Raw genomic sequence first — 22175 nt, 5'->3', positions numbered from 1 at the left:
GTTGTAGAGGAAGGAAGATGTGTCCTGATTTTAGTCTCTTCTAATAAGGGGAAGAGTCACACTAAAACATGTGACACGAGGTGTCCTGATTAGAGAGAGAGAACACATCCATGACCAACATAAAGTAGTGCACCATGTAGAGAATAGGGTGCAATTTGGGATGCAGCCAGACAGTACAAGAGGAAGTGATGTCACGTCGCCAAGCCAACCGTTCTACATTGTCCTACTGAACCTGAGAGTGGCTGTGACTGATATGGAACCTTAAATCACTATAAAAAAAAAAAAAACGCACTGCCTTATGGGTCCCCGTTCAAAAGTAGTGTAATTTGTAACACATCCAATGGCTGGTGGTCATATCATAATGTCTGATCTGTTGAAGATAAACAACAAATGGGAACATCAAATCGCGTGTCGTTGAATTAAAGTCACCTTTGCAAAGCAAACTGTTGACTTCCGTACATACACAAACGCATAGGAATTATCATTAGGGCTGAAAACCTGCAGGGGAAAATTATAATTTATATTTCATGAGAATTAAGAGCAGGTTTTCAGCGTAGTCTTAAAATACATGATTTTCTGAAATTGGTGAAAATCACATTTTTATATATTGATATACATAGGGCTGGTTTACTGGCCCCAGATTAAATCTAGTCCTGGAGAGAATCTCCATTTAAATGGATCTTTAAGACCAGGACTAGCCAATCTGTCTGGGAAACCAAACCACAGTGTTGGTTAAAAAGTGTCCATATGCAATATAATTTCATTATGAATCCTGCAGCATGGATGGTGTTCTTGATAGACTTCCTTTACCTGTCAGAACCAAGGCAGCCTGTCCATCTCCTCGGGCTCCAAGCTAGGCCGTACCTCTGTCAGAACCAAGGCAGCCTGTCCATCTCCTCGGGCTCCATCTAGCCCGTACCTCTGTCAGAACCAAGGCAGCCTGTCCATCTCCTCTGGCTACAGCTAGGCCGTACCTATCAGAACCAAGGCAGCCTGTCCATCTCCTCGGGCTACAGCTAGGCCGTACCTGTCAGAACCAAGGCAGCCTGTCCATCTCCTCAGGCTCCAGCTATCTGAAATGGCTCTAGACACTACATGGTGCACCCCTGTGGGCCCAGGTCTAAGGTACTGCCCTTTATAAAGAATAGGGGAACCATTTCAGCCAATGGTCTCTGCTAGTCTCTGGCTCTAGTTCATCGGAGGGCCTGTAGGGGACGTTTTGAGTTCAAGCGAGGGCTGTAAGTCTATATGTCTGACTCAACATGTATATCACCATATAGGAACAGGGTGACAGGCTGCCTCGTCCCAGGCGGAGGTGAGACTACCACCAGACACCGTAGGTCGGTCAGTCAGCTCTCTGGGCTCCAGTGCGGATAATGTAGCTTCTGTTTTAACTACTGACAATACGGTGAACCAGAGAAGAGAAGAGAGAAGCTGATGGATAAATAGAGAGAGAGATATGGAGCCTGGCTACCAATCCATTTCCTTAGACTCCTTGTCATGCCAAACTGCCTGGCCCTTTTCAGGTTAAAAACGTAGACTGTAGTTCAGTTGAGTTGGATGGGGAGATCCTCGCCGTATTTGCGTAGGAACTTGCTGTGGTTGTGGTTGACGGACCACAGAGGAGGGAGGTAGCGCGGCGTCATGGTAGACAGGAAGTGCTGCCTCCAGTGGCGTTCTAGACCCATTAAGCCCTTCAGACCCTGCTTGGCATGCGCTTGTACCACCTTCAGCCCGTGGGGAACGTAGCTCTCATTGAAGATCCTGGGAGGGGGCAGGGAGGGGTGAAGGGAAGGGGGGGACAGGGAGCAGGACCAAAAAAAAAAAAAAAAAATCATAGTTTGTAATATATGCCACAGACCGATATCCAACATGACAGTACATTTAGAGTATGCGCATGTGATCCCTGTGGGAATTGAACCCACAACATCGGCATTGATAGTTCCTCAACAACCTCTCCCTCCCTTGGTCTCACCGTGTCTCCAGGCCTGTAACCCTCTGCAGGGTGTGGTGATATCTACCTCCAGCCTAGCCCCTCCCCTCCCCTCCCTCCCTCCCGGTCTCACCGTGTCTCCAGGCCAGCAGCACTCTGCAGGGTGTCTGTCGTCAGCTCCCCGTCGAGGTCGTTGAAGAAACTCCTGATGACTTCCTGCAGCTCGTCTCTCCGGGGCCCAGGGAGCCCCTCCCCCGCAGTCAGGAGGGCACGGGCTGCAGAACGAACCCTCCTGCGGTCAGAGTCCTCCAGGAGCCGCACGCCCTCCTCACAGCCCTGGGGGGGGGGGTAGAAATTAATCCATACAGTTGAGTAGAGCAAAAACCACCCCCGGCCCCTACCCCAAAGCCACCCCCGGCGCCTAACCCCTCCAAAACCACCACCCCGCCTCATAACCACCACCCCACCCTATAACCCCCAAAACCCCCACCCTGCCACTAACCCCCAAACCCACCTCCCTGCCCCTAACCCCCCCACACCCCCCAAACCCACCTCCCTGCTCCTACCTGGGGGGCAGCGTGTTCATCAGCCAGCTGCTGCTTCAGGAAGCCATCGTGGACATTGGAGGCCGCGTGACAGGAAGTGCACAGCAGCAAGATGTCATGGGAGTTGTGGTCTTTCATCTCCGTGGGAAAGTGACGTCTGTACTCATGGGGAACGATGTTCTTCCTGTAGGGGTAAGAAGGGGGGGGTGATTAATTAAGTTAGGGCCTTAATTAATTCTCCTCACCTGATATGAGAGTCGTTCTTGCCACACAGGTTCTCCTCACCTGATATAAGAGTCGTTCTTGCCACACAGGTTCTCCTCACCTGATATAAGAGTCGTTCTTGCCACACAGGTTCTCCTCACCTGATATAAGAGTCGTTCTTGCCACACAGGTTCTCCTCACCTGATATAAGAGTCGTTCTTGCCACACACCACACACAGGTTCTCCTTGGCAGTCAGGTAGTAGTCCTGCTGGGAATCTGGACGTCCCGAAGGCTCAAAGAGCAGACGCACAATGAATGGATCCTCACTCTGCAGCACTAGAGGAGGAGGAGGAGAGTAGAGATGGGAGAGAGAAACTAATTTAGTGTCAACTTCAAAATTCAAGTGAACTGGGGTTTTGTAAGAAGTACATTTTTAAACCATATTTAACAGTATGAATCCAACTACTATAGTAAAGAATTCCAATTAACTGTTAGTTCATATGAGAATACCTGGCAGTGCTTAGGGCCTGGCAGTGCTTAGGGCCTGGCAGTGCTTAGGGCCTGGCAGTGCTTAGGGCCTGGCAGTGCTTAGGGCCTGGCAGTGCTTAGGGCCTGGCAGTGCTTAGGGCCTGGCAGTGCTTAGGGCCTGGCAGTGCTTAGGGCCTGAGTGCTTAGGGCCTGGCAGTGCTTAGGGCCTGGCAGTGCTTAGGGCCTGGCAGTGCTTAGGGCCTGGCAGTGCTTAGGGCCTGGCAGTGCTTAGGGCCTGGCAGTGCTTTAGGGCCTGGCAGTGCTTAGGGCCTGGCAGTGCTTAGGGCCTGGCAGTGTTTAGGGCCTGGCAGTGTTTAGGGCCTGGCAGTGTTTAGGGCCTGGCAGTGCTGCATGTACCTCCTATTCCTTTATCCAGGTACCACTTGGCCTTCTTCTTGTCGCAGGTACAGAGGGGTTGTCCATCCGGGGCATGGAGGAAACAGTTGTCATAGAGAGGGGACTTCCTGTAAAAAGTGACGGGGAATCCTGGTCAGTCACTACACTGGATACAGAGCTGCCCTAACGTGGTCAGAAAAAGGTCAACTGCTGCCCAGGGGTAGGATGTGTAACAGTATTACTTTAGACCGTCTCCTCGCCCATTACCCGGGCGCGAACCAGGGACCCTCTAGCACACATCAACAACAGTCACCCACGAAGCATCGTTACCCATCGCTCCACAAAAGCCACGGCCCTTACAGAGCAAGGGGAACTACTACTTCAAGGTCTCAGAGCAAGTGACGTCACCGATTGAAACGCTATTTAGTGTGCACCACCGCTAACCATTTCACATCCGTTACAGATGCACCAGTTGGGTGGTAAAATTACACTTGTTCCACCACCGGGGGCGTAAGCCCTCCTATGAGCTAGGACTGGGCCTCGATTCTACACCTAGTAGGGAACAGGTTTATGACGTTTACATCAGAGCACCTTTATAGCATGATACCCATAGACAATAGCAGGAAGAATGCCTGAGTCATCCAACATGTTGGGGTGTTTATGTAGCGGATGCGAAACGGCTAGCTTAGTTAGCGGTGGTACGCGCTAAATAGCGTTTCAATCGGTGGCGTCACTTGCTCTGAGACCTTGAAGTAGTAGTTCCCCTTGCTCTGCAAGGGCCGCGGCTTTTGTGGAGCGATGGGTAACGACGCCTCGTGGGTGACTGTTGATGTGTGCAGAGGGTCCCTGGTTCGCGCCTGGGTATGGGCGAGGGGACGGTCTAAAGTTATACTGTTACATTTAGTGTCTCAGTGGCAGGTGAATGCAGAGTTAGGCGATTGGATTTTCTACTATGTGTGAATGGCCAATGTATCCTGTTCATATCTCACAACCTCCGCAGTCTTTTGGAGTTGCCTATGAGCGAGTCGATAGCAAAATAACACACTTGATTTATGCTACATCGTAAACTGGGTGGTTCGAGCCCTGAATTCTGATTGGCTGACAGCCGTGGTATATCAGACCAACACCACGGATATGACAAACCATTTATTTTAACTACTCTAGTTAAGTTGGTAACCAGTTTATAATAGCAATAAGGCATCTCGGGGGTTTGTGGTATATGGCCAATATTGCCAATTGGCGCATTCGTTAGATGTAGTATGCGCCACCGAACGCACTGCAATGTGAAGGCAGCGTTGCATTGTAAATGGGATCTACGTCAATGAACGCAATGTCTGTGATCGAGGCGTTAAGAAAACGTGAATGCAAAGTCGGCGGCTTTGCGAAATTGACTTGCATCGCAAACTTTAGATCCAGGGTTGCCAGGTCTAGCTAAAAATCCAATATCGTAGCGTAATGACTACTCATAACCCGCCACAAAGCATGAAACTAGCTTAATTTGTTTTCCTGCAGCAAGAGAGTCGCCACCACGCTGCCCCCCCCACACAAATTTTTATAATTCCATTTGTCCAACCCCCCCCCACAGATTTGTCATTGGAAGGTGATACAGAACTGGGCGATGGAGTGCTTTAAGACCACGTGGACACCTCGGGGCGGTCGGGTGGGCTGTTTGGAGGGTTTATCCGTCTGGATATATTTTATTTAAATAAAAAATTTAAATAAAATGTCCCCCCCCACTTCTAAAACCAAAAAGCCTAAACTAATGAATTTTTACCCAAATCTAATGCATCATAAAAACAGCTGATCAGCAGTTGCAATAGAACTGTGACCATGACACCAAATTGATAATTAAAAATAAGTTAAATTATTAAATGTGCATGTTTAAGTTATTTAGCCTTTATTTAACTAGGCAAGTCAGTTAAGAACAAATACTTATTTACTAACGACGTCCTAGGAACACTGGGTTAACTGGTCTAGGAACAGTGGGTTAACTGGTCTAGGAACACTGGGTTAACTGGTCTAGGAACACTGGGTTAACTGGTCTAGGAACAGTGGGTTAACTGGTCTAGGAACAGTGGGTTAACTGGTCTAGGAACACTGGGTTAACTGGTCTAGGAACAGTGGGTTAACTGGTCTAGGAACAGTGGGTTAACTGGTCTAGGAACAGTGGGTTAACTGGTCTAGGAACAGTGGGTTAACTGGTCTAGGAACAGTGGGTTAACTGGTCTAGGAACAGTGGGTTAACTGGTCTAGGAACAGTGGGTTAACTGGTCTAGGAACACTGGGTTAACTGGTCTAGGAACACTGGGTTAACTGGTCTAGGAACACTGGGTTAACTGGTCTAGGAACACTGGGTTAACTGGTCTAGGAACACTGGGTTAACTGGTCTAGGAACACTGGGTTAACTGGTCTAGGAACACTGGGTTAACTGGTCTAGGAACACTGGGTTAACTGGTCTAGGAACACTGGGTTAAACTGCCTTGTTCAGGGGCAGAACAGATTTTGTACCTTGTCAGTTCGGAGATTCCATTTAGCAGCCTTTCGGTGACTGGCCCAACACTAACCACTAGGCTAATTGCATATTAACACAAGGCTACAACAGACTAGAGTTATAGGCAATTTATTAAATCAGCTCCAGGTAAGCTACACAAGTGGTATCATTTGATACAATAAATATTGAAATGACAATATCACTGAAGTTATTGTAAATCCATTGTACCTTGTCAGCTCGGGGATATGAACTTGCAACCTTTCGGTTACTGGCCCAGCGCTCTAACCACTAGGCTAATTGCATAATAACAAGGCTACAACAGACTAGAATTATAGGCTATTTATTAAATCAGCTCCAGGTAAGCTACACAAGTGGTATCATTTGATACATTAAATATATATTGAAAATAACGATATCACCGGAGTCATTGCAAATGAATTTGTGCCACCTGTGTCGCCTACCTGGAGCTGGCAAAAGGTTTGAATACATAGCCTGTAAAACTTCCGTTTATTATTGTTGTAACCTGCATATAAATGAATAGGCTTCTTAAAATGGCGGGCAGATGTCACTCGCCACATTCAATATCACTTTCATTGTGGACTTTTCCCCATACCAGAAGCAGGTGAGGGAGTTTCACAACTTCCATTTGCGAAGTGTCCACTGACTGGCTCAACACTCCAGACCCAAGAACTGAGCATTCGTAAAAACCCTTTCGCTTGATACACAGTTTAAGTCCACCTCCGAGCTAATGCGCTCTAGAACGCCTAGACGTTTTCCTGTGCCTTGGCGCCTTGATGCGCATCAGTCCTAACGCGTTACTGAGTTTAATGTTAAGAGGGTTTGTAATAATGGACATATTTCCATCTCCACCACCAGTCTCAACATTACACCCAGTCCCTCTCCACCACCAGTCTCAACATTACACCCAGTCCCTACACCCAGTCCCTCTCCCTCTCCACCACCAGTCTCAACATTACACCCAGTCCCTCAACATTACACCCAGTCCCTCTCCACCACCAGTCTCACCCACCCTTACACATTACACCCAGTCCCTCTCCACCACCAGTCTCAACATCCCTACCACCAGTCAGTCCCTCTCCACCACCAGTCTCAACATTACACCCAGTCCCTCTCCACCACCAGTCTCAACATTACACCCAGTCCCTCTCCACCACCAGTCTCAACATTACACCCTCTCCACCACCAGTCTCAACAGTCCCTCTCCACCACCAGTCTCAACATTACACCCAGTCCCTCTCCACCACCAGTCTCAACATTACACCCAGTCCCTCTCCACCACCAGTCTCAACATTACACCCAGTCCCTCTCCACCATGCTACAGAGCTCAGCAACAGGCTGCCTCACTACCTAATCGTCTGCAGGTCACAGTGTGAAATTATTATTTTTTAAATAATTAAAATAAAAACGCACTCACCGCCACGATTCTATTTAAAAAACTAGCCCCAAAAACCCCCACAACCAATTCATTTTCACCTGCTAAAAGAAAACCACAGACATGGCAACCCGGTTGAGAACAGCAACAGTCTAGCAACGGTCGCCGCATAGCAACCATCATTATGACGCGTCGTCACATCTCCAGAATGTGCATTGCTTACGCAGGACCTGCTACGACTCGTCTTATTTTTGGTTGGTGCAAAAGATGAGGTTCTGAACAAAGTCGACCTCAGATCAACCGTGTTTTCGTTGTTGTTTTAACACATAACTGGTGCAACCGGGCCCCAGATATTCAACACTCATGTCTTACACAACAGGTTTATAAAATAGGACAACTCATCTTTACTATGAATGGTAACACAAAATAACAAAATTAAGAAAAATATCTGCAACAAAATAACAAAATTAAGAAAAATATCTGCAACACCTGTACAGAGTAGCCCCCCGCTCCTACCCACCTGGCAGACTAGCCCCCCGCCCCTACCCACCTGGCAGACTAGCCCCCCACTCCTACCCACCTGGCAGAGTAGCCCCCCGCTCCTACCCCCTGGCAGACTAGCCCCCCCCTCCTACCCACCTGGCAGACTAGCCCCCCGCTCCTACCCACCTGGCAGACTAGCCCCCCACCCTACCCCCTGGCAGACTAGCCCCCGCTCCTACCCACCTGGCAGACTAGCCCCCCGCTCCTACCCACCTGGCAGACTAGCCCCCCCCGCTCCTACCCACCTGGCAGACTAGCCCCCCGCTCCTACCCACCTGGCAGACTAGCCCCCCGCTCCTACCCACCTGGCAGACTAGCCCCCCGCTCCTACCCACCTGGCAGACTAGCCCCCCGCTCCTACCCACCTGGCAGACTAGCCCCCCGCTCCTACCCACCTGGCAGACTAGCCCCCCGCTCCTACCCACCTGGCAGACTAGCCCCCCGCTCCTACCCACCTGGCAGACTAGCCCCCCGCTCCAACCCACCTGGCAGAGTAGCCCACCCGCTCCTACCCACCTGGCAGAGTAGCCCACCCGCTCCTACCACCTGGCAAAGTAGTCCCCCCCGCTCCTAACCACCTGGCAGAGTGGCCCCCCTCTCCTACCCCCTGGCAGACAAGCCCCCCGCTCCTACCCACCTGTCAGACTAGCCCCCCGCTCCTACCCACCTGGCAGACTGGCCCCCCCTCCTACCCACCTGGCACCCCCCCCGCTCCTACCCACCTGGCGACTAGCCCCCCCCTCCTACCTACCTGGCAGCCCACCCGCTCCTACCCACCTGGCAGAGTAGCCCCCCGCTCCTACCCACCTGGCAGAGTAGCCCACCCGCTCCTACCCACCTGGCAGAGCGCCCACCCGGTCCTACCCACCTGGCAGAGTAGCCCCCGGCACCCCCTCCTACCCACCTGGCGCCCCCCTCCCACCCCCTGGCAGACAAGCCCCCCTACCCACCCCGGCAGACCAGACCCCCTCCGACCCACCTGGCAGAGTGGCCCCCCTCCCCTCCTACCCACCTGGCAGAGTAGTCCCCCGCTCCTACCCACCTGGCAGACCCCCCCTCCTATCCACCTGGCAGACCCCCCCTCCTACCCACCTGGCAGACTAGCCCCCCTCCTACCCACCTGGCAGACTAGTCCCCCGCTCCTACCCACCTGGCAGACTAGCCCCCCGCTCCTACCCACCTGTCAGACTAGCCCCCCCCTCCTACCCACCTGGCAGACTAGCCCTCCCTCCTACCCACCTGTCAGACTGGCCCCCCCCTCTCCTACCCACCTGGCAGACTAGCCCACCCGCTCCTACCCACCTGGCAGACCCCCACCTCCTAACCACCTGGCAGAGTAGCCCACCCGCTCCTACCCACCTGGCAGAGTAGCCCACCCCCTCCTACCCACCTGGCAGAGTGGCCCACCCGCCCTACCCACCTGGCAAACTAGTCCCCCGCTCCTACCCACCTGGCAGACTAGTCCCCCCGCTCCTACCCACCTGGCAGACTAGCCCCCCGCTCCTACCCACCTGGCGCCCCCCGCTCCTACCCACCTGTCAGACTAGCCCCCCGCTCCTACCCACCTGTCTGTCAGACTAGCCCCCCCCTCCTACCCACCTGGACGCCCCCCGCTCCTACCCACCTGGCGCCCCCACCCCTCCTACCCACCTGGCAGAGCCCCCCGCTCCTACCCACCTGGCAGAGTAGCCCACCCCTCCTACCCACCTGGCAGAGTGGCCCCCCTCCTACCCACCTGGCAGAGTAGCCCACCCGCCCTACCCACCTGGCAGAGTAGCCCACCCCTCCTACCCACCTGGCAGCCCCCCACCCCCTCCTACCCACCTGGCAGAGTAGCCCACCCCTCCTACCCACCTGGCAGAGTACCCACCCCCCTACCCACCTGGCAGAGTGGCGCCCCCTCCCACCCCCTGGCAGACAAGCCCCCCTCCTACCCCCCGGCAGACTAGACCCCCTCCGACCCACCTGGCAGAGTGGCGGCTCCTACCCACCTGGGCCCCCCCCCGGCCCCTCCTGCCCAACTGGCGCCCCCCTCCTACCCACTCTGGGCTTTCAAAAACCCACTGCTGGCGCCCCCTCCTACCCGCCTCCTCCTCCTCCCGACCACGCTTTTCCTCCACCTGGCGCACCTCTTCCACCCCACCCCTGAACCTGGCGCCCCCCTCCACCACGCCCTGGCAGCAATTGGCCAGCTGGGAGTGGCCACTCCCAGTGTCAGAGTGGCGTGGAATCTGACCTGGCGTCCGAGCAGGCGGAAGAAGAGGGCCCCCTCCTATACCTGTGCGCCCCCTCCTCCCACCTGGCGCTCCTACCCACCTGGCCCCCCCCTCTGAAGGCGCCCCCAGGGGGACCCACCTGGCCCCCCCTACCACCTGGGCCCCCCTCCTACCCACCTGGCAGATAATACCCTCCATGTTTGGCAGAGTGGCGTTTGACCTGGCGCAAAAGGCGCAGAATGGCTACCCACCTGGCGATCACCCCCTCCTAACCTGAGCGTTATTTGGAATGCAGGTTGATTTGGAGATCAGTCCAACACCTGGCAAAGCTGATCTTCAACCCATGGCAGAGTAACCCACCCCGTGTCACATTTTCTCTGTTTAAACTTCCTGGGGTCTGGAACTTGCTGGTCCCCAGACTCCTGGCTTTAAAAACAGACTGCTGGAGCTGTAGACGCCTCCTCCTCTCTCGATCCACGTTCCCATCCTGTTTAAACTAACCCCAGTAGTGTAGACGTTCTAACGACGCCCTGGCAGCAATTGGCCAGCTGGGAGTAGCCACTCCCAGTGTCAAGTGAGGGCGTGGAATCTGAGTGGAGTCCGAGCAGGCGGAAGAAGAGGGCGATGGATACCTGTGCGTCTCGGGCTGCGTAGGTTATCTGAAGGTCAGGGGGGAGAGAGAGGGAGGGGTTGGGGCGTTAATGAGAAGATAATAATAATCTCTGCATGTTTGAGGGGATCAGTTTGAGGAAGCAAAAGGCACAGAATGGCTAATATTGATCACATCAATGAGAAGTTATTTGGAATGCAGGTTGATTTGGAGATCAGTCCAACTGCAAAGCTGATCTTCAACATGGACAGTAACAACGTGTCACATCCTGTTTAAACTAACACCAGTAGTGTAGACGTTCTAACGACGTGTCACATCCTGTTTAAACTAACACCAGTAGTGTTGTGTACCTGTTGTAAGGTCAGCGGGTCAGCCTCCCAGTCACTACAGCGCAGCTCCAAGGATTTCTCCAGAGAGACGTTGAGCAGGTCAGCTGCCAGAGACTTCAGACTCAGACCGTTATTCAACACCACCTTCCTGCACAGAAACACATACAGACTAGGAAAACGCACGACACCAACACCATCATGAAGTTCGCTGACGACACGGTGGTCAGCCTGGTCACCGGCGACGATGAGACAGCGACCTGGCAGGACAACAACCTCTATCTCAACATCAGTAAGACCAACGAGCTGATCGTGGACTACAGGAAACAGGGGGGGAGCACACCGCCAGCCACATTGACAGGGTTCAGTAAAGCAGGTCGAGAACATCAAGTTTCATCTGGGTCAAAATCACTCAAGACTTCAAACTTCTCTAGTGTTCATTGCGCACAGAGTCAGGGTATATGCAACAGTTCGGGCCGCCTGGCTCGTTGCGAACTAATTTGCCAGAATTATGACATAACATTGAAGGTTGTACAATGTAACAGGAATATTTAGACTGATGGATGCCACCCGTTAGATAAAATACAAAACGGTTCCGTATTTCACTGAAAGAATAAACGTTTAGTTTTCGAGATGATAGTTTCCGGATTCGACCATTTAATGACCAAAGGCTCGTATTTCTGTGTGTTATTATGTTATAATGAAGTCTATGATTTGATAGAGCAGTCTGACTGAGCGGTGGTAGGCAGCAGCAGGCTCGTAAGCATTCATTCAAACAGAAATTTAGTGCGTTTGCCAGCAGCTCTTCGCTGTGCTTCAAGCACTGCGCTGTTTATGACTTCAAGCCTATCAACTCCCGAGATGAGGCTGGTGTAACCGATGTGAAATGGCTAGCTAGTTAGCAGGATGCGCGCTACATGTTAATATGGTACTGACCCTGTATATAGTCACCTTACCCCTCTACATATCTACCTCCATCACTCCAGTATCCCTGTACATTGTTAATATGGTACTGACCCTGTATATAGTCACCTTACTCCTATACATAGAGTGCCTTGCGAAAGTATTCGGCCCCCTTGAAGTTTGCGACCTTTTGCCACATTTCAGGCTTCAAACATAAAGATATAAAACTGTATTTTTTTGTTAAGAATCAACAACAAGTGGGACACAATCATGAAGTGAAACGACATTTATTGGATATTTCAAACCTTTTTAACAAATAAAAAACTGAAAAATTGGGCGTGCAAAATTATTCAGCCCCTTTACTTTCAGTGCAGCAAACTCTCCAGAAGTTCAGTGAGGATCTCTGAATGATCCAATGTTGACCTAAATGACTAATGATGATAAATACAATCCACCTGTGTGTAATCAAGTCTCCGTATAAATGCACCTGCACTGTGATAGTCTCAGAGGTCTGTTAAAAGCACAGAGAGCATCATGAAGAACAAGGAACACACCAGGCAGGTCCGAGATACTGTTGTGAAGAAGTTTAAAGACGGATTTGGATACAAAAAGATTTCCCAAGCTTTAACCATCCCAAGGAGCACTGTGCAAGCGATAATATTGAAATGGAAGGAGTATCAGACCACTGCAAATCTACCAAGACCTGGCCGTCCATCTAAACTTTCAGCTCATACAAGGAGAAGACTGATCAGAGATGCAGCCAAGAGGCCCATGATCACTCTGGATGAACTGCAGAGATCTACAGCTGAGGTGGGAGACTCTGTCCATAGGACAACAATCAGTCGTATATTGCACAAATCTGGTCTTTATGGAAGAGTGGCAAGAAGAAAGCCATTTCTTAAAGATATCCATAAAAAGTGTTGTTTAAAGTTTGCCACAAGCCACCTGGGAGACACACCAAACATGTGGAAGAAGGTGCTCTGGTCAGATGAAACCAAAATTGAACTTTTTGGCAACAATGCAAAACGTTATGTTTGGCTTAAAAGCAACACAGCTCATCACCCTGAACACATCATCCCCACTGTCAAACATGGTGGTGGCAGCATCATGGTTTGGGCCTGCTTTTCTTCAGCAGGGACAGGGAAGATGGTTAAAATTGATGGGAAGATGGATGGAGCCAAATACAGGACCATTCTGGAAGAAAACCTGATGGAGTCTGCAAAAGATCTGAGAATGGGACGGAGATTTGTCTTCCAACAAGACAATGATCCAAAACATAAAGCAAAATCTACAATGGAATGGTTCAAAAATAAACATATCCAGGTGTTAGAATGGCCAAGTCAAAGTCCAGACCTGAATCCAATCGAGAATCTGTGGAAAGAACTGAAAACTGCTGTTCACAAATGCTCTCCATCCAACCTCACTGAGCTCGAGCTGTTTTGCAAGGAGGAATGGGGAAAAAATTCAGTCTCTCGATGTGCAAAACTGATAGAGACATACCCCAAGCGACTTACAGCTGTAATCGCAGCAAAAGGTGTCGCTACAAAGTATTAACTTAAGGGGGCTGAATAATTTTGCACGCCCAATTTTTCAGTTTTTGATTTGTTAAAAAGGTTTGAAATATCCAATAAATGTCGTTCCACTTCATGATTGTGTCCCACTTGTTGTTGATTCTTCACAAAAAAAATACAGTTTTATATCTTTATGTTTGAAGCCTGAAATGTGGCAAAAGGTCGCAAAGTTCAAGGGGGCCGAATACTTTCGCAAGGCACTGTATCTACCTCCATCACTCCAGTATCGCTGTACATTGTTAATATGGTACTGACCCTGTATATAGTCACCATACTCCTATACATATCTACCTCCATCACTCCAGTATCCCTGTCTCCTTACCCCAATACATATCTACCTCCATCACTCCAGTATCCCTGTACATTGTTAATATGGTATTAACCTGTATATAGTCTCCTTACCCCTATACATATCTACCTCCATCACTCCAGTATCCCTGTACATTGTTAATATGGTATTGGAACCGACCCTGTATATAGTCTCCTTACCCCTATACATATCTACCTCCATCACTCCAGTATCCCTGTCTCCTTACCCCTATACATATCTACCTCCATCACTACAGTATCCCTGTCTCCTTACCCCTATACATATCTACCTCCATCACTCCAGTATCCCTGTACGTTGTTAATATGGTATTGGAACCGACCCTGTATATAGTCACCTTACCCCTATACATATCTACCTCCATCACTCCAGTATCCCTGTACATGTTAATATGGTATTAACCTGTATATAGTCACCTTACCAATATACATATCTACCTCCATCACTCCAGTATCCCTGTACATTGTTAATATGGTATTAACCTGTATATAGTCTCCTTACCCCTATACATATCTACCTCCATCACTCCAGTATCCCTGTACATTGTTAATATGGTACTGACCCTGTATATAGTCACCTTACCCCTATACATATCTACCTCCATCACTCCAGTATCCCTGTCTCCTTACCCCAATACATATCTACCTCCATCACTCCAGTATCCCTGTACATTGTTAATATGGTACTGACCCTGTATATAGTATGATTGCCCCTATACATATCTACCTCCATCACTCCAGTATCCCTGTACATTGTTAATATGGTATTGGAACCGACCCTGTATATAGTCTCCTTACCCCTATACATATCTACCTCCATCACTCCAGTATCCCCTGTACATTGTTAATATGGTATGATTGCTCCCCCCTATACATATCTACCTCCATCACTCCAGTATCCCTGTACATTGTTAATATGGTATTGGAACCGACCCTGTATATAGTCTCCTTCCCCTATACATATCTACCTCCATCACTCCAGTATCCCTGTACATGTTAATATGGTATTAACCTGTATATAGTCACCTTACCCCTATACATATCTACCTCCATCACTCCAGTATCCCTGTACATGTTAATATGGTATTGGAACCGACCCTGTATATAGTCTCCTTACCCCTATACATATCTACCTCCATCACTCCAGTATCCCTGTACATTGTTAATATGGTATTGGAACCGACCCTGTATATAGTCTCCTTCCCCCTATACATATCTACCTCCATCACTCCAGTATCCCTGTACATTAATATGGTACTGACCCTGTATATAGTCTCCTTACCCCTATACATCATTAATATGGTATTGGTATATAGTCGCTTCTTACTTTCGTTCTCCTGTGTGTTTTTGTTCTCTCTTACGCTACATTGATATCGACTACTGCATTGTTGGGGTTTAGAGGTAAGCAAGAAAGGCATTTCACAGTACTTATGCACGTGACATTAAAACTTGAAGACGCTTTTCTCAGACAACCACTGACAAACAGTCGGTGACAGTATCACACGACAGGAAATGATCAACTATAAAAAAAAAACACAGCATTACGTACTGCATGTGCCAATCACAGACAGAACAACTAGTATGGTACCTTTGTCGTAGTGCAAGGTATCTTAAGTCCACAGTACATCCCAGCGCCAGGCCATAGTCTCGTGTCAGACGCTTCCCATCCTCATAGCAGCCCACACCCACCTTCAGGATGTGAGGGTCGCTGAGGACCTATATAAAAAAATACATTAAAATATACATAACATAAAAATATGCCATCAAAAACCATTTACAACAGTGAGTAGGGAAGGGGGAAGTCTATACAGATATATACACTACATGGCCAAGAGTATGTGGACACTGTCAAATATCTCATTCCAGAATCATGGGCATTAATATGGAGTTGGTCTCCCTCCCTTTGCTGCTATAACAGCCTCCACTCTTCTGGGAAGGCTTTCCACTAGATGTTGGAACATTGCTGCTATAACAGCCTCCACTCTTCTGGGAAGGCTTTCCACTAGATGTTGGAACATTGCTGCTATAACAGCCTCCACTCTTCTGGGAAGGCTTTCCACTAGATGTTGGAACATTGCTGCTATAACAGCCTCCAATCTTCTGGGAAGGCTTTCCACTAGATGTTGGAACATTGCTGCTATAACAGCCTCCACTCTTCTGGGAAGGCTTTCCACTAGATGTTGGAACATTGCTGCTATAACAGCCTCTCTTCTGGGAAGGCTTTCCACTAGATATTGCTGCGGGGACTTGCTTCCATTAATCCACAAGAGCATTAGTGAGGTCAGGCACTAATGTTGGGCAATTAGGCCTGGCTTTCAGTTGGCATTCCAATTCATCCCAAAAGGTATGCAATGGGGTTAAGGTCAGGGCTCTGTGCAGGCAAGTCAAGTTCTTCCACACCGATCTCAACAAACCATTTCTGTATTGACCTCGCTTTGTACAAGGGGGCATTGTCATGCTGAAACAGGAAAGGGCCTTCCCTGAACTGATGCCACAAAGTTTGAAGCACAGAAACATCTAGAATGTCATTGTATGCTGTAGTGTTAAGATCTCTTCACGCAAACAATTTTTAAAAAACAGCCCCAGACCCTTATTCCTCCTCCACCAAACTTTACAGTTGGCACTATGCATTCCGGAAGGTAAACGTTCTCCTGGCATCCGCCAAACCCAGATTAGACTTCCAGATGAAGCTTGATTCATCACTTCAGAGAACGCGTTTCCACTGTTCCAGAGTCCAATGGTGGCGAGCTTTACACCACTCAAGCCGATGCTTGGCATTGCACATGGTGATCTTAGGCTTGTGTGCGGCTGCTCGGCCGTGGAAAGCTCCTGACGAAAAGTTCTTGTGCCGACGTTGCTTCCAGAGGCAGTTTGAAACTCTGCAGTGAGTGTTACAACTGAGGACAGACGGTTTGTACGTGCTTCAGAGTTCCCGTTCTGTGAGCAGAAATCTGACGAACCGACCTGTTGGAAAGGTGGCATCATATGACGGCGCCACGTTGAAAGTCACTGAGCTCTTCAGTCAGGGCCATTCTACTGCCAATGTTTGTCTGTGGAGATTGCATGGCTTTCCACTAATTTTTTTCTTTCCACTAAATCCACTAATTTTAAGACTGTGTCTATCTGTGTTTTTACAATATCACCGTTTAATTTTTGCGTTAGTTGGCTGTACCAAAACGACAACGTTTTTCCTTAATAGCTGGTTCTCCATTTTTTTAAATAGCTAATTAGTTTGCAGCACTTTAATTTCCATGACGGATCAAAACTGGTTCTCTCATGTCTCTGTCTCGTCCCTCTGCAGCAGACATAGTGAGCAATAAGTTTGGACTCCCGAGAGGTCCCGCCACAGCGCGACCGAGAGGTCCCCTAGCGTGACCGCCACAGCGCACCAAGAGGTCCCCTAGCGTGACCGCCACAGCGCACCAAGAGGTCCCCTAGCGTGACCGCCACAGCGCACCAAGAGGTCCCCTAGCGTGACCGCCACAGCGCACCAAGAGGTCCCCTAGCGTGACCGCCACAGCGCACCAAGAGGTCCCCTAGTGTGACCGCCACAGCGCACCAAGAGGTCCCTCAGTATTGAGATATTTTATAGTGAGGTCATATCGTGAGGTCCCCTGGCAATTCCCAGCACTAATAGTGAGTGGATTCATTTTCATATTGGTGGCCCCAGCGGGAAATCTAACCTACTATACTGGCATTTTAAAACACCATTCTGAGCTACAGAGGACCACATATGAGCCTACCTCTTTCAGGGTAAGTGGCAAGTCCTGCTGGCCAGCACGGAGCCGCACCAAGAGGTCAGCCTCACCATTGAGACAGACCAGAGTGAAGTCATCTGGAGTAAAGAGACCCCTGGCTTATCCCAGCACTACAGAGTGGGGGGAGTGGATTCATTTTCATATTGGTGGGGGGAGGGAGAACACAGAACCTACTATACTGGCATTTTAAAACACCATTCTGGGCTACAGAGGACACAGATGGGGGGAGCCTACCTCTTTCAGGGTGGGGCAAGTCCTGCTGGGGGGGGAGGGAGAACACAGAGAGGTGGGGCCTCACCAACACACACAGACCAGAGAGGTGGGGGGAGGGAGAACAGAGAGAGGTGGGGGGGGGAGTAAACAGAGAGGTGGGGGGAGGAGGAACACAGAGACTGGGGGAGGAGGAACACAGAGAGGTGGGGGGGGAACACAGAGAGGGAGGAACACAGAGAGGTGGGGGGAGGAGGAACACAGAGAGGTGGGGGGAGGAGGAACACAGAGAGGTGGGGGGAGGAGGAACACAGAGAGGTGGGGGGAGGAGGAACACAGAGAGGTGGGGGGAGGAGAGAACACAGAGAGAGGTGGGGGGAGGAGGAACACAGAGAGAGGTGGGGGGAGGGAGAACACAGAGAGGTGGGGGGAGGGAGAACAGAGAGAGGTGGGGGGAGGGAGAACAGAGAGAGGTGGGGGAGGGAGGAACACAGAGAGGTGGGGGGGGAAGGAACAGAGAGGGTGGGGGGGAGGAACAGAGAGAGGTGGGGGGGGAGGAGGAACACAGAGAGAGGTGGGGGGAGGGAGGAACACAGAGAGGTGGGGGGAGGGAGGAACACAGAGAGGTGGGGGGAGGGAGGAACAGAGAGAGGTGGGGGGAGGGAGAACAGAGAGAGGTGGGGGGAGGGAGGAACAGAGAGAGGTGGGGGGGGAGGAGGAACAGAGAGAGGTGGGGGGAGGGAGGAACAGAGAGAGGTGGGGGGAGGGAACAGAGAGAGGTGGGGGGAGGGAGAACAGAGAGAGGTGGGGGGGGGAGAACAGAGAGAGGGGGGGGAGGAACAGAGAGAGGTGGGGGAGGAGAGGACAGAGAGAGGTGGGGGGGAGGAGGAACACAGAGAGAGGTGGGGGGGGAGGAGGAACACAGAGAGAGGTGGGGGGAGGGAGGAACACAGAGAGAGGTGGGGGGAGGAACAGAGGAGGTGGGGGGGGAGGAACAGAGAGAGGTGGGGGGAGGAGGAACAGAGAGAGGTGGGGGGAGGAGGAACAGAGAGAGGTGGGGGGAGGAGGAACAGAGAGAGGTGGGGGGAGGAGGTGGGGGGAGGAGGAACAGAGAGAGGTGGGGGGAGGAGGAACAGAGAGAGGTGGGGGGAGGAGAACAGAGAGAGGTGGGGGGAGGAGAACAGAGAGAGGTGGGGGAGGAGAACAGAGAGAGGTGGGGGGAGGAGAACAGAGAGAGGTGGGGGGGAGGAGAACAGAGAGAGGTGGGGGGAGGAGAACAGAGAGAGGGGGGGGAGGAGAACAGAGAGAGGTGGGGGAGGAGAACAGAGAGAGGTGGGGGGAGGAGAACAGAGGTGGGGGAGAGAACAGAGGTGGGGGGAGGAGAACAGAGGTGGAAGAGGGGCAGGGACGGCAAGGGGGAGAGAGAGGAGGGAGAGAGATGCAGTCAGAGATAAGATAAACAGAGTACAAATGGGATGATCTGTTTAAAAACATGCAGAACAAACTTACACCCAGGGTATTAGTTTGACTCTTCACCCATTCACAGTCCAGGCCGAGGACAGGATAGACTGACAGATCCTTCTGTAGCATGGGCCACAGCTGTTCCCACTCCTTCTCAGAGCTTACCATCACCGGCTGCACCGCCAGGGCCTGGTCAACAGGGGGTAGCACAGCAGGCAGGGGAAGGACCAGACTCTGACCCGGGGATAGCTGGGTCTGCTTAGACTGGATTTGGGACTCCACTGGGTTCTTACAGTCCAGAACCACAGGCTCTGGTTCCACAGGTAAGGTACAAGAGCTGACCCTTACCTGACCCTTCAGACCTTGAGCAGAAAGCTGTTGCTTCTTTGTCCTTATGGCTCTCTGTCGCCATAGCAACAGGCCACCCAAGGTGGCTCCCAACAGGGTAACCACGGCAGCAGTTAGGGCACTTTGTCTAGAAGCCATCTTGGGTTTCAGAGGTGCAGAGTTTATTTGGTTAGGGCTGGTTGGTTGAGAAGTGTTGTAAATGAGCTTAGGCAGGTAGACCTACATCCAAGTTGCAGACCGATTTGAAGTTTGGTCATAGAGACTTTGGGGATAAATCGTCAGCATTGGGGCACATCCTTCGTTTTGTTGATGTCTTTATCCGTGTGAAGAGGCTATTGGTTAGTAGGCTCTGGGCAGACACCGTATCCCCTAGGAGACAATCAGCAATAACGTTTACATTTATACATATCAATCTGAACCAACACATTGTCCATAGGATGAATCAAAGAATGGCAAAGCAGTAGACTCATAAGTTCACTTGTCCAACAATGCCACGTTATAATACGTTTGCTGCACGTTTGAGTGCCACAGCAGAGCATATGATAACTAAGACAGCATTGCGCAATTCACTGCCATTGTTTACAAGCGAGGCTAACTAGCTGGTGCTAACGAGGTTCTTTGACAGGTATGTTTAGCAGCTAACTCTGATAAGCATAACTAATTGACATCAGGATGTTTGCGACCACTGGACGACTGACGCCGCTAGAAAGATTAATGTTCTGAAAATGAGATGAGAGTCAGTCAATATCGCTAACTAGGTACTATAGTTAGCAAACACCGGGCTGGCTGGCCAACAGCTAATGCAGTTTCACGTCGAGGCCGAGGAGCTAACGAGCAACAACTAGCCTAACCACATAGCCTGCTAGGTACCGAAAGTGATGCGCACAATCTAAAATGTAAATAACAATTCGTTTGTTGTTGATGTTGCGGGGAGGGGGGTTGTCACTAGCTAGCATGAGTTTTATTTTTATATATATATATAGCGCACACCTTCCTCAGTTAAGTTTAGCTTAACGTGATAGCTAACGTTAGCTTAATACAATAGCTAGCTAGATTGACTAGCCAACTAGCTACCTAGCGTTAGCCTACGTCAGTAACGTTAAACAACGTGAGTGACATTTGTAATTTGTTTTCCGCATGACTTTCTGCGTACTACGCTTATCTCCAAGCCTCTTTACCTACCTTGGCATTTTCACGTCCACACCATAACCCTGTGCTGTGTCTGCATAAGTCCACTGGTTGATTTCTAGGTGTTGACGTTCTGCTTCCGGCTCTATTTATGACGATGGGAGGACGTTGTCATGGCGCCCCCACGCAGTGTCAGGGAGGTGAGAATTAATACGTCAATTAATTAACCAATTAATTCTGATTTATTGTCCAATCAAACACTATTTGGAAATCAAAAAAAAAAAAAAAAAAAAAAAAAAAAAAAAAATGCAATTCCCTACAATTTCCGATTGATTTAGTTACAGTATTTGTGATGTTTTGCATGCATATATTTAATAATTAATTCTGTCTTCTGGGGAAAAAAGCTCCTTCTGATAAAAAAAAAAAAAAATCTGTTGAATCTTATGGCGTTTTTACTCCAATATTGCAGTGTAGATGTTACATTTTTACCTGGTAAAGTTGCTGTCTCATAATATGAAAATCACTTGCGGAGTCAGATATAAGATGGTGCTGCAGTGGAGAGTACATACTCCTGATCAATTCTGCTATTTTGTATGTTTTCTTACGGCAAACTTTTTTTTTGTACATAATGTCTCCGCCATCATTTCCTATGACCCGAAAACAGCATCTGGATATCAGAAAAGGGATCACTAACCTCAATTTGTATTAACATTTCTACTTCAACGAAGTCAGCGATTCTGGACGTTTCTGCTTAGCCCGGACCAGGTCCTAATCACCCGGGACTCAAAAAATAACGTGGCGGTATCCTGACGAGACTCCGTCGGTGAACAAATAGAACAGAGGGCATTGGCGGTCTATTGGCAAAAGTGTAGTCACTGGAGAACAAACTGGATGAGCTCCCTTCGAGACTATCCTATCAATCACTGGAGAACAAACTGGATGAGCTCCCTTCGAGACTATCCTATCAATCACTGGAGAACAAACTGGATGAGCTCCCTTCGAGACTATCCTATCAATCACTGGAGAACAAACTGGATGAGCTCCCTTCGAGACTATCCTATCAATCACACTGCTCGCGTGTCAACGAGCCTCTGCGTTGCCAAGGGCTAAAATAGAAGTCCTTTCTATTTCTGACACAGATGGCGCTGCAAGTCCTTCCTCTCCCATCTCCTCATTGGTTTATAGAAGCAGGTACCCACCTGCCATCTCCTCATTGGTTATACCCTTGTGGGTGATTGAAAGACGAACAGTGTTGCCGGTTGTCGTGGTAATACTATGCAAGTTTAGATGCCAATCACCATATAAGTTCAAAGATTGAAAAGCCTGGAAGGAGGAGATGACTA

The 22175-nt window shown here is 49.9% G+C and overlaps 1 protein-coding gene across 1 annotated transcript; it reads right to left on the bottom strand.

The window, feature by feature from the left end:
- Nucleotides 1-839: 839 nt before the first annotated feature.
- On the bottom strand, nucleotides 840-20998 carry LOC112255832 (exonuclease 3'-5' domain-containing protein 2-like). The gene is made up of 14 exons (XM_042326224.1): nucleotides 20887-20998; nucleotides 19282-20073; nucleotides 17920-17944; nucleotides 17671-17762; nucleotides 15516-15643; nucleotides 11151-11277; nucleotides 10692-10849; nucleotides 9940-10410; nucleotides 9799-9828; nucleotides 3569-3675; nucleotides 2884-3019; nucleotides 2500-2662; nucleotides 2067-2269; nucleotides 840-1764 (listed from the first exon to the last, which is right to left on the bottom strand). The coding sequence occupies exons 2-14, from the start codon at nucleotides 19840-19842 to the stop codon at nucleotides 1548-1550; spliced, it is 2418 nt and encodes an 805-aa protein (XP_042182158.1). The 5' UTR covers nucleotides 19843-20073; nucleotides 20887-20998; the 3' UTR covers nucleotides 840-1547.
- Nucleotides 20999-22175: the final 1177 nt, after the last annotated feature.

This window comes from Oncorhynchus tshawytscha, linkage group LG08 (genome assembly GCF_018296145.1).
Source record: "Oncorhynchus tshawytscha isolate Ot180627B linkage group LG08, Otsh_v2.0, whole genome shotgun sequence".
Lineage (NCBI taxonomy): Eukaryota > Metazoa > Chordata > Actinopteri > Salmoniformes > Salmonidae > Oncorhynchus > Oncorhynchus tshawytscha.
The sequence above is the reverse complement of the archived record's forward strand: the minus strand, read 5'-3'. Positions and strand labels throughout refer to the sequence as shown.